General features: G+C 30.5%; 1 protein-coding gene across 3 annotated transcripts in view; it reads right to left on the bottom strand.

The window, feature by feature from the left end:
• HERC2 (E3 ubiquitin-protein ligase HERC2) overlaps positions 1-13,730 on the bottom strand; it is a 276,358-nt gene that overhangs the window by 27,884 nt on the left and 234,744 nt on the right. For all 3 annotated transcript variants that reach the window (XM_075372110.1, XM_075372111.1, XM_075372112.1), the window contains 4 exons: positions 11,182-11,460; positions 5,566-5,773; positions 1,487-1,681; positions 483-617 (listed from right to left, as the gene is read on the bottom strand). In XM_075372110.1, coding sequence (XP_075228225.1) covers positions 483-617; positions 1,487-1,681; positions 5,566-5,773; positions 11,182-11,460 — 817 coding nt within the window. The remainder of the gene's footprint in view (positions 1-482; positions 618-1,486; positions 1,682-5,565; positions 5,774-11,181; positions 11,461-13,730) is intronic.

Below are 13,730 nucleotides of genomic sequence, written 5' to 3'. Positions count from 1 at the left end.
TGTACCTGGGTAAACGATACTGCAACATTTCAATACAAAATTTACAAATATTTCTATTACTGACAAACAAATAGTGTTAGAAGAGGCAAAAACTTACATGATACTGATGTCCTGTAACACACCAGTAGAATGTGAATACCGGATGACAATGGGGGATTTGTAATACATAGAAACTACATGCATTAAAAAAATACTGAAGGCAGCAGGTTGTTTAATATAAATAAGATAAAATTTATTCTAAAATGACCAATAAATGGATGATTTTAAATAAAACTATGTATTCCAAAACTTTTCTCCTAAACACCTATATTTACTGCCTTGCTTTTTCTATTCAAAATATTTGCAAATATTTGGTTTTGAAAATAATTATAGAAATATACACAGATGCTTCAATTGAAGGGTTCTTTTTAATTTAAAATGGGTTTAAAAAAATTACAATAACATTAGACATAGATTAAAAATGAATTAAACTTGTTAATTACCAGGAACATAATCACGATCTACTTCAGTAAGATCAGCAGGTGTCAATGGCATGCCAGCTAATTGTTTCCATACAGGCTCAGCAAGATTTAAACTTAAAGGACTTCCGGTTCTAATAGCAATTCCCATCAACATACCTGCAAACAAGATTAATAAAATGGCAGCTACTAAATATCAGCATCAGCATTAAATCTAAAATACTACAAACAAAACAACAAAATATATCACTATAAATTACTGATCTATAAATGAGGTAGCATCAAAGATTCCTCCACAGAATTTTTATTTTCAAGTGAGAAGAAAACAAAAAATTAGTTGGTTGATCGGTGCTAACTTAAGACAACACAATATGATAGTTGTACTGGTGATGTTACTCTGGGCTGCACAAGTTACAAGTCTTCACCAGCATCAAATCATAAGCTATTAACATCAGACAATGTGGGAAACAAACATGATGTTTTTTCAAATCATTCTAAAGCATTCTTCAGCAACTTGCTACTGAAATTCAAACTTCTGATTATTCCTTGACAGAATTTATCACTCAGAATATGCTACACAAAACTTTTTTTTGAATTATTTTTTCACCATATTTCTTCAAACATTATCATCTCCAACAGTGATCTTTGAAGCAAAATGAAAAATTTGTTATCTGTTAAGTGACTTAATATGACTGACAAATAAATTGTGATAGTTCTTTTAAATAGCTCTTGCTGTAAAGAGGATTGAGAAAATTAATGTGATAAAGTAAAATAATATTTAAACAAGACTCACATCCTTACAGCATTATCAAGAAATAAATAACTTTTAATAAAAAACAATGATATGTAGAACTTTTATGCTTTTCAAGTAATAACAATTTAATAATGATTTAATCTACTACTTCAACAGTCGGTCATTATGTTTTTTTTTTGTTTCGTAAGGTCTTCAAGTAATAGCTATATGTAAAAAAGATACTGTATTATTATAAAAATAGAAATATATTTATTAAACACATAAAAAGCTATACCTAAAAATCTAAACATAGACATATGCAGTGGAGATTTTGCTGTTGGATTAAGTAAGAAGCAATCTCGATTGGTACCGGTATCATCACGACCATTTGGTGTTGTTATCAAAAGAGGTAAGGAACCATTTTGTAATTCATCACACATTTCAGCAATACTTTCACTATAACCTCCACCACAATCATCAACACTCTCCCCTGAAACATTATAAATAAACATACAGTTAGGTTAGAAATAATACAATTATATATCAGAAATTTTTTTTTTTTAATTTAATAAAATTTTAAGTGAAGGGCAATCAGTAGCAAAGAGCTATTTTTTTGATTCAATTTAATTAAATGTTTCAATTTCAGATCCAGCTAAGGTTAACAGGTGATTAATACTATTCAATCAGTTGGAAAGAGATCTGTATTCATACTTATAAAGTTAAAAAGGTACTAGGGACGAGCCATAATACCTGATTATGTATAACTAGCCGTGGCCCGCGACTTCGTCCGCGTGGGATTTATTCAATAGTTACAAATAGTACTTCATTGTGAAAATTGATTTGCAAAAATTAACGACTATATGATGCATAACTGAAACCTGCAACTTCGCCCGCGTCGGAATCACTTAATTTATTGAATATAGCTGCCGGCTTCGCACGGTTGGTGTACCCATTTAAAAAAATAAGATATTTTTTTTTTGCAGTCGTTCAGAGTTATGCGCGTATCTACAGTACAAATATTTTTGTTATATTTGTAATTTTTTTGTGCTTACCTATGGCTACTATATACTATATACTTACACCTATTTTCATTCTCTCAGTATATTTTGTATTTTTTTTTTGTTGTTTTATGTATTATCTCTGATCTGCGTCTGAAATGAAATAAATCTGCAAGAATTGCGGATTTTGGCCTGATGGTGGTAAAAGACTACTTATAAGATGATAAACTTGGCCCTCTATTTTAAAAGTGGGAATAAAATTTTGTTCTCTAATTTCTTTCGCGCCAAACGAAGTCATTTGCAATAGGCAACCTACATATGTACCTAATAGGTACCTACATATGTTGGTTAAAAAATGTCTAGATAGTGGATGATTATTTGTCAAAAGACTTTTTATTGGCTGTGGAGGCTCCTGAATATTGGGGAGACTGACTTTTCCAGAAGCACAGCACAAACCATTAGGTTCATCGACCCATTTTTTGGCAGAACATTTAGAGCAGATCTTATTCATGGCTCCGATTTGGACGGAAGATTGTTGAGCATAATCAATCTGTGGATCGTATCTGAAAGCCGATCTGTTACTGTGAGCTAAAACTCGATTGCGAACTCTAGCCGTTGACGTCTGTTGTCTTTCTCTCTGATTCCGAAGGCGTTCGGAACGCTGAGAGCTCGATTCCCTAGCGTGAGCTTGTACATTTCTAATATTTTGTTCTTCAAGCCGCTGCGAACGCTCGATACTCGACTCTCGCGTGCGGACTTGAGACGTTCGCAAATTTTGTTCAGCAAGCCGTTGTGAACGCTCAATACTTGACTCTCTTGCACGCGATTGCGACGCGTATTCTCTCTGACTTGCAAGACGATTTTCAGTTTCTGATGGAGATTCTCTATCACGACTTATTTTTATTGCCCTAGCCTGTAAACTATTTCTAGAAAGTTGAGATCTTAATCTTTTGGGCATTTTGAAATGATAAAAAAACTAAATACTACATCAACTAATACTAAATTATTCGCTTACATGTTGAACAGGAATTAGCCTGTATATGAAGTGGTGATTAAAAAATTATAAAAAATTCAAAATATTTTCAAGGAAAAATATTCGATATCGCACACAACCGCTGCGTAGGAAGCCGACCGCGCGAATGAGCCGCACGGCACTTTATTTTGTGACATTAACTCCCCTCCCGCACCGCAGTGACGCTTAGGTCACATGCTGCTGCTTAGCTAGCTGAGTGGGGTGTGGGCGGGGCGAGGGAGCAGAGGCAGGCGGTGGTGGGAACGCGTCAAGAGAGACACGACAACGATGACGGATAGTTGCTAGTTAATGAATTACAAAGATAGAAAATCTTTCCTCTTTATAATATTAGTGTAGATTTGTTGCGAATTGAGGTAATTTAGTCTTATCTTATCTCATATGGGATGAAAATAAATATATAAAAATAAATGTATGAGAACATACAGCACCTAATTTTATTGTAGTTTTTAATTTTGTGGTATATAAGTAATACATTCAGAAAATGAAGGAATACCAAAGAAGAAAAAAGTGATTGTTTTAAAACATAATATGAACTAATTTTAATGTAAATAATTATTGTTTATTATAAAAAAGAATGAAGACAAACAGTACTGACAATATTGTATATTTCCAATATTAATAAATTGTAGTTAATTATTGTAGATCATATAAGGAATATTATAAGAAAGGAAACAGGAGTTCAGACTTGGAAACTCAGATGAGTGAAGAAGATTGAAATGGTTTGGTCATATTATATAATGGAGGAACAACTACCACATGCAGCACTGGAACTAATAGTAAATGCAAGAAGGTCATTGGAATTATTTGGGTCTTAGACTTACAAAAGGTCATAGAGTTAGCAAAAGTGAGGAAGCTATAAACATGAAGGGGTTTAAGTATGCAGATGTGATGAGAGATAGAAGTTGGTGGAAAAGAGATCAGTGAAAAATGCAGAGTGAAAGCATTAATTTCTGAAGAAGGCACTGTCAAAGGCATATTAAAAGTGTTGCAGAGAAGAGTATGTTACTCTCCATCAATAGATTTAACTAAAAAACAATTGCAATCTCAAAATTTAAAAGAATATGAAAAAATGTTTGATCACTTCGATTTTGGATACATGTTCTTAACTATGGGATGAAGCCCTGTTTTTTATATTTTAATTATAATATTTTCATGGTGGCAACAATAGACAAACGAAATGATACAACAATTTTACTAGTTACACCGAATGAGAAAATTATGTAAATAATTCTGAATTTATTTAATGTTTACAAAAAAAAATATAAGTAAAACAGAAGAGAATTAATCTACGTTTTATTGTTCCCTTAAAAGAGCCATTTACCAAGCTCCAAATAACCACATAATTCAAAGAAGTGTCAGCTATTTCTTAAAGTAATTTCACTTAATTTTTGGAGCAGTATGAAAAAATCGGGTGTTCTGAGTGTAGGATTCTAGAAATTTAAGGATGTGAGGTAAGAATTACACATACAAAGATCTGAAATTCCTTTTAATTAACTAGTTTCCATTGATCACTAACTTAGCAGGTTACTGGGTACAGTTTTATTGAATTGTGTATGTTAAAGAACTTTAAATTTGCTGATATTGCAGCCTGGCACTGATTAGCTGGCTGGATGGTAAGGTCAATTATTATATGTGTAATCTTAAAAAACAAAGAAAAATTTTACGCACTGTTAAAGATATTGTAATTAATGTCATCTAACTAGTGAGCATGAAACAAGTCAAGCAATCTGAAGTTACAATGAACTCTCAGCAATTTATTACAATAGAGGTAATGATTTTGTGGGCCAATATTTAACAGTGAAAAACAGTTAGTGTCTAACAACGGTATATCAGTAGATTCCACGTAAAAAATTTAGATTTAAAAAAAAAATCATTATCTATGAAACTGCATAGTTTTTAAAATTTCGTTCAAAATTGTTACTTTGTCAATGATTTTAAAATCTGCTCAAAATTATATAAAAATAAACCGAAAGAATTAAATTAAAAAGTAAGAAACAACTAACAGCATATGATTATAAGAATAGGTAATTCCAAGCGAACCATTTTTTTTTTTAACAGAGACCTTGAAACATGCTTAATTTCACCATGGAATTCCAGATCCTAGCTGTGCATCAAATCCATCATATTCAGTTTAGCAATTAGTGATACTATTGTCAAGACTGCTAAGCCCCTTACAACTGAGAAATCACAAACAATTAAAAACAATATTAAATACTTAACAAAGATGGTTGAAAAAGTGACTGAAAGCATTATGATCTAAGATTTTAAAAATATTATGTTAAAAAATAGTTTTGTATAAAGATTTAAAAAAATAAAAGAAGTTCAAAATTAGAATTTACATACCAACAAACTTCACTTTCCAAACACGGTGTGGCAAACAAAGAGCTTCAGTAGTAAGAAATGAAACTTTACTGACCATCTGACCAAATACAGATTTGATACCATCAGGCCCAGCAAGACCACCTTTACCACGAGCTCTTTTCACTTGAATGCGGTTCAGTTCAATAACAGGACCATGCTGTCTATCTCGAACCATTGTAGCATGAATAACCTAGAGAAAAATAGAAAAAAAATTTTTTTTAAAAGAAAAAATATGATTCTAAATTTCTATAAATATATAAGTATAGATTGACTTATCTGTAATTGAACAAAAAAAAAAAAAAATTATATATATTTATATAAATCCAAGTTTTATTTATGGTGGCCTCTGTGGCACGAGTGGTAGCATCTTGGCCTTTCATCTGGAGGCCCTGGATTTGAATCCTGACCAGGCATAGCATTTTCATATGCTACTTGTCCATTCATTTCATCCTCTGAAACAATACATAACAGTGGTCCCAGAGGTTAAAAAAAAAGAAAAAAAAAGTTTTATTTATGATGAATGTCTATAAAACTAAAATGCTATTTTATTATCACAAAAGGGGTAATACATTGTAATAATGACCAAGTCTTCACAATTCAAAACATAAAAAAATACAACATTCAAATACCTCAAATCCTACAGTAACTTAAGTTTGTAACAATTATTTCTGACTAATGAAAATTTAAATATAATTCTTTCAATTTAAAAAAACAATGACTTCACTTTTACAAATTATTTTCAATGCTTGTATTGTGAGTTGTGTGGGATTTAGTGAGAATGGACCTTCTTTGCTTAAATTTCTTTTATTTCATTCATTTTTTCCTTCTGCAATTCATTATTTTTTATTTGTTTGAGGAAATTTTTAATTTGCTATCAAAGTATTAGAAGTCCAAGGATGATGACAGAAGTGTTCTCTATGATTATTTTATCTTTGGTTAATGATACTATTTGTACCACTGAGATATGGCTTATTTGATAAGGCTACGAAATCTGAATTGTTCCTGGGTTATAAATTTAATGTATTTAGGAAGTATTGTATGCTTAGAAATTAAAAATGGATGAAGTAATAGCAATTTTAACTGCTTATAACAGTTTTATTCCAAAAGTTGCTATCAGTTAGAGCTGATAGGGAAAACTTATGTGGGTTAAATATCTCTGACTGTCAACTTTTTTAGTTGTATCAATTTTGCTGAATCACTGCTTGGTGAATACCTGTATGCTTTTACAGTGATTTTGAAGATTTCTACAATTCATCTAACTGTAAAGGAGATTTAATAATAACAAATGATCTTAATTTGTATATTTTTGGTTCAGTTGATGATCTCTTTTAAAGTGATGTTTCCTGTACAGCTTTGCTGCATTTTTTTAACTGTTGTGGTTTTAGATCACAACATGTAGAAGATTTTAGATCACAATAATGTTAGTATTTCTAAAATTATTATATAGTATTAGAAATACTACTCATAATAAGACCTTAGATTTGGTAATTGGTAACATTGATATAATATGTCAAAAATTTGTCTATATAGTTGTTCATCATTCTGTTCTTTGTATCATTAATATAAAACGCTATTCTGCTTCTCATGATGCTCATTTCTCTTAAACTAATATCAATTTTGCTAAAGCAAATTGTATAACTTTTTATTGGTTTTCATCAAATTATACTTTATGTGAACCAAGTTAAATAGATTTAGTTGAGTCCTATTTTTATGAATTTTTTTACTTAATAATAAACTGGTTTATACCCATAAGAAAATTTTGATTTCAAATTAAATGTCCTATCTGTTTCATCTGAACTATTATTATCAGAAAAAAATATAAATTTCAAATGACATTTAAAAAGTAGGCCAACACATTTTACTTAAAAGCCCTTTTTATGTAAAAAAATCAGCTTATAATAAAATGTTTTGAGTATTTTACACACTCAGTAATTTCATTTCCTCAAAAAGTATTAAAAATTCAGATTAACAAGTAACATTTGTATGTAAATAACATTGAAAACTTAATTTCCCTTGATATATCAGAAAACTTTTGATTTTTAAAATATAAAAGGACTATACTATTGATTTTGCAGTAAGGTTATTGAATGATTGGTGTAATGAGAGTTAATATAATGCCAATACTTTTGCAGAGTATTGTAGAGGAGTTAACCAGTACCTTCTACGCCATTATTGTAGGCTTTATCTTGATTACCTTCTTATCTGATAATTCCATTTGTCACAGAACATCCAGTGGAAAGTGACTATAAGTTGGTATCAAAGATTTGTTGGCTTTGACTTGATTCTGTCCAAGACATTTAAAGCATACAACTATCTTTATAAATCACTAATGTGTTTGTGTAATTCATAACTTTGTTCTGATATTTTTCCTGTAGAATGGAAAATTGCAAAAATTATTCTGTTATTCAAGAAGGGTGATATATAAGATATCAAGAATTATTATCGAGTTTCCATTCTTTCTACACCCATAAAAAATTGTTGAATAACTTTGTACAGGCTCATATTCTTCCATACAAAAAATAAAACTTCAATTCATCAATATGGTTTGTTTTTGGGTCATTCTAAAATGTCAAACATAAATAAACTTTTCTGAATATATTTTGGATTTTTTTTAACTATGTTCACAAATCGATTTTATTCACACTTATTTCACAAAAGAGTTTGATAAAGTAGATCGTCAATTTTACTGTAGTCTGAGTTTTCTTATATGCTGATAATTTAACCACTTATATTTAGTCTGTAGGACTCGATTTATCTTGTATTGAAGTTCATATTCTATTAAATTTACAGTATAGTCAGGTATGCTCCAGAGTTCTAACCTTTGACTAATGTTCTCTAATTTCATAAATGAAATTACTGAGTGTAAAATACTCAAAGATTTTATTACAAGCTAATGATTTAAAACTGTTTAGATGTATCTCTACATGTCAGGATGCTGTAAGACTCTAAATCAGCATTTCTCAACCTAGAGGTCACAGTGATATGAGGGGGGGTTGTGAAATTAGCCTACAACCTTACACATAAACAATAATGAAGTCATTTTATAAGAAAAAATCATTTATTACGAGGGTTATTTTTTTTTCAAGTCCGATCGGTCACGAAATTAAGACCTCAGAGAAAAAAAAATTTTTTTTGTAACAAGAACTTACATAGTTGCCACTCCGATTTAGTCATTTGTCGTAGTGTGGTATCAACTTTCCAATACCCTCGTCATGCCTGATGACAACATTCCTCTCTGCTTATTCTGAATTGCCCTTCATAGATGATGAAGAGTCACGCAGTATGAGGCTGTAGTGATATGGTCATGCCACGTTGCATGAATTCCACCAAGAGAACTCCATTCCGGTCCCAGAACACAGTAGCCATACATTTTCTGTTGGAGAAGGTTCGCTTGAACTTCTTTGGTTTACTGGGAGAATGAGAATGCATCCACTGTTTGGATTGTTTTTTTGTTTCTTCAGTTTCAAAATGGACCCATGTCTCGTCCCCTGTGACAATTTTGTTCAAAAAATCTTCTTCTTCATTGTGGTGGTGCTGGAGAAACGTTAGGGAGGTGTCCACTCTCATTGTTTTGTGATAGTGGGACAGCATCTTGGAAACCCATCTCGCATACAGTTTGCGGTACTGAAGTCTCTCACTCACAATAGTGTAGAGAGCTGACCTTGAAACGAATCACTCAATACAGAAATTGTGAACCGACGATTTTCTCGAATTGCCTCATCCACTTGCTCAACGAGATCATCGGTTGACACCCGATTCCTTCCCTGACCGCCTGCATCATGAACATCTGTACATCCTGCTTTAAAGTTCCTGCACCATTGTCGCACTTTGCTGTCATTAATTGAAGTTTTGCCGTACACATTACTTATTCGTCGATGAATTTCAGCTGCATAACACCCCTCAGCCTGAATTACGGCACGCACTTCACACTTGGCGGGAGATGCTATTGTTGCAGACATGTTTACGTGCTAGCTGCGTGTTCAGAACTAAACGAAGTGATGCAGCATGATTGAAGGCCATACTAGAGACGCTGCGCAACACATATGCGCAAAGGTTCATCCACTTTTTGCACGGGTTTTTATTTCGCGACTGATTGGACCTTGAAAAATAGCCCTCGTATAAACATTTTACTTACATTTATAAGTACAGATGAAAGAAAATAAACTAATGAGATGGTTATGTTTTTTTTTTCATTTAAAAGTTTTTCCATACATGAAACTATGTTAGAAACACACAAAAGCAAATTGTTTTCAAGTGATAAAAGATAATTCCTACATTTAGTTTTTAGTGCAATGATAGACGAAAAAACCTTTTCACAAAGGTAAGATGTGGTGAAAGGGATTAATATTTTCAATGCTTTTGTGACTAAATTTTCATATTCACTTTATATATTCACTAGCTCACGCAAGTGCATCTTCATGCTATCCAAACTGTGGTGAATAATAGTGTCTTCTTAATCCAAATTTTTCTCAGTATAATTGGAAGTGAGTGGAAACATCAAAATCTTTACTTTAAAGGTGAAAACAGATGACCCTAAGAATTATAGAAGTTTGGAGGTATTCTACTTTTTGGAGAGGGTACTTTTCGGATAAAGTTTTAAAAACCTTATTTGAGAGGGAAACTGCTGGTATTCAAGGAAAAGCAGGTAGATCTTAGAGCAGGGAGATCAACAACAGAACTTTTTGCTCATAAACTGTTGCTAGAAAAATGGATGCAAGTGGCAGAAGACTCATATTGCTTCAATAAACTTAGAAAAGGCATAAGACAATGTTCTCATAAATAATTTATGAAAGAAGTTAAGAGATTGGAGTAAATTAAAACTTCGTATATGCATGAAATTACATGAAGAAAACTCTTTAAGAGTAAAGATAGGGTCTAGTTTGACAGAAGAGCTTACAGTGAATAAAGGATAAAGTGAAACAGGGAATGAAGGGAAAAAATATGGCAGTGGAGAATGTAGAAGATCGAGAGAAGTGGAAACTGGGTGCTGAGAAACGATGTTAGTTGTAGAAATCTACTAAAATAAAATAAAGGTTCTCTTCCATCAAACAGAAACAAGTTTTACAAATTAGTAATGTTTTGTTTCTTCAAGGGGTGTTTCTTCAATGTGGTTTGCTGATTTAAACTTTCTGTTTCAGCATTTCTTATACAGTTATGACACATAAAGCAGTATTATGTTCACTAGCTAGTTCCTGTGGTGAACAGAGTCAAGATATCACTTATAGAGCTGAAAATTTTTTGCAGTTTTTTAGGCTTGGTACCTATAGTTGGGCAACAGTAAGTATGTCTCAGTGAAAAAGGCAACAAAAACACTACATTTTTAACTTTCCTTATAAAAAGTCTGACACTGGAAGTTTATTTTAAGAATAGCTCTGCCAGTTTTGGGATGACGTATCTCAAATTATGAACAACCATGTTAGGTTATTCTATCTAACATTACTATCTTTATTAACTAACATTACTTAACTTTATTTAACAATATTCAGTGCAATTTGAAAAAAAAAACTACATCAATATAAATCAGTAGTCATGATAAATAATATTCAGTGAAATAAAACTTACACAGAAAGAGATGACCAAGTAAAGACTATTAATTACCTTTCTGAATGTCGCTTCTTTGGTAGCGTAGACAAGAGTACCTCGTAATGAATCTAGGCTAACATCACCAGTAAGTGGAAACATAGTGACAACAGGACAAAGCAAATCAGAAAAATGGTGAAGTAATACCAGCCTGCTTCGTAATAATGTGGGTGGTAATTCTCGTAAAACATCATATTCCAAAGGTACACGGAGTGGAAGACGACTTGATAATGGTTTATCCGTACTCCAGGCCAAAGTATGAGCAGAACCACAAGCAACTCTTGTTATTTTTTTTCCCTTTACATTGAAAAATTAAAAAAAAAAACAATAATACATGTATGTACTCATTAAATCACAAATATCATTTTAAATAATTAGAGACCATTATATTATATGCATTGGACCAAATAAATGATTTAATTTAGTTATGAATTCAAATAATTTTTCAATACTATTTTGATAAAGAAAAGCACTTTTAGACAATATTCATAATTATGATCAAGACACAATCTTATTTTTACAAAAGAAAATATTTATAGGTAAAAACAATAATTTGAATAGTTGATGTCAGATTCAACAAACCAGATCTTATAGATTAGTAATATAAGTGCAATTATTACTGTACACTGTTGGCTTCTTCTATTACCTAATAAATATAGGTCAATACCTCTAAAAAAAGGAAACCTTATTCCAAAACCTAATCTAAAAATATAGTAAAAATTTATACAAATGAGACTAAAATATACCACACTACTTTGTTAAGAGTATATTTACTTTTTCTGCAAGCAGTTCAACTATTTATCATTGATTCCAAAAAAGTGATACAGTCAAGTAAAGTTTCAATTTAACTGAAAAAAGAATGGTTTAGAGATACTGTTATGATATTTTTAAACTCATTTAAAATAACTTATTACAATTAACATCAAAATAAATTTTCAGTATTTATTGGAACTTGCATCAAGAAATTAATTATAATAACTTTTTTTTTAATAATATTAATTAAATGATATTCTGAAATGAGAGATTGAGATAAGGTCATAAACAATTTAAAAAAAAAGAAGATATTAAAGAAGAAATCTAAAACAGTACAGAAATTTGGTTCACAATATATTTTTAAAACAGGAAGAAAGAGTATAAAATTAGAGACAATACAAAGGGTAAAAACAATTTTGTAGCTGACCAAATTCTAGTATCAACTACACAACTGCCCTTGATTAGAGTATTCTGCAATAAAATGTTTGGATTTACATTGCCACATAGGGAAAAGTATTTAATAAAACTGGGCAATAACATTACAGGAAATGTTATTTTATTGTTCCAATGTAAAATGTTGCCTATTCTACTATGAAAAATAAACTAACTTGAGAAATTTTTTTATTTTATTTAAATCAAAGTTAGAGAATAGAGTGTAATAGTAATATAATAAACTGAAATAATGTAAATTGGACTAAAATTTAAGAAGCATGTAACATCTTCTCAAGGATATCAACAGATCCTTGATATCATTATTTTGTATAAGTGTACAGATGCATCTTGTTTTATATATGATCAGAAAATAATTAATTATCACTTAAATTTAAAATATATAAAATCTTTTACTGAGATTTCAATAATTAGTTTTAAAGGATTATAGAAGTTATAAAATATTTAATGAACTTAAAATAGAAAAAGATTATATTATGAACGTACAAAAGTACAACACTTATAAACAGTTGCTATTTCATTATAGCCACATTTGAAAATAAAGTACATATATTATATCAGTTACAAATGAAAATGTTTAAAGACAGTCCATAATCATAAATAAAATAAGAGACATCGATTTAAACAGAATAAAAATTGTTCAAACCAATGTGGTTACTCTATTAAATATAATGATTACACTAAAGATAAACTGAAGTATAGATCACATCAACATAAGATAAATTATAAATATAAAAACAAATTATAAGATAAAAATAAATGTTTTAAAGTCCAAATACTTATTTAAATGCAAAAAATAACAATAAATTGAACCAAAAATAAGATATGAAAATAAAGGATTAAACATAGTTTACTGTATTTAATTAAATCAAGTAATGAGTGACCAATCATTCCTTTAATGTAGGAAAATTACTATTCAAGCCCCTCCCACTCCCCTCCTAGACTGCATTTAAATATTTTCGTTGAAGGACAAAATTTTCTTTATTTATTTTTTATTTTTATCTGATGTAATTTTGGAATTTTGTACAGGCTGACAATGCGGGATCCTGTGAAAGTTGATTTTTGGTATTAGTTTTTTTAGGTTCTGTTACTGTGTTTGGTGATTGGTTATTTTGTTGTTATATAAATAGTAAATTAATTTGTGACTTTATTGTTACATAAATAGTATATTTATATATAGAGCCTATGACACTTCTGGTAATGTAAGGATTCCAATGCAAGGTCATATATATAAACTGGTTCAGCCACTCAGCTGCTACGGTCGAACAAAAATACATACATACATACATACATACATGTATACATAAAAAATACATATAAAAAATTACTACAAAATAAGCTACAATTCAAATGGCACTTATGAA

This window comes from Lycorma delicatula, chromosome 7 (assembly GCF_047948215.1).
Source record: "Lycorma delicatula isolate Av1 chromosome 7, ASM4794821v1, whole genome shotgun sequence".
NCBI lineage: Eukaryota > Metazoa > Arthropoda > Insecta > Hemiptera > Fulgoridae > Lycorma > Lycorma delicatula.
The sequence above is the reverse complement of the archived record's forward strand: the minus strand, read 5'-3'. Positions and strand labels throughout refer to the sequence as shown.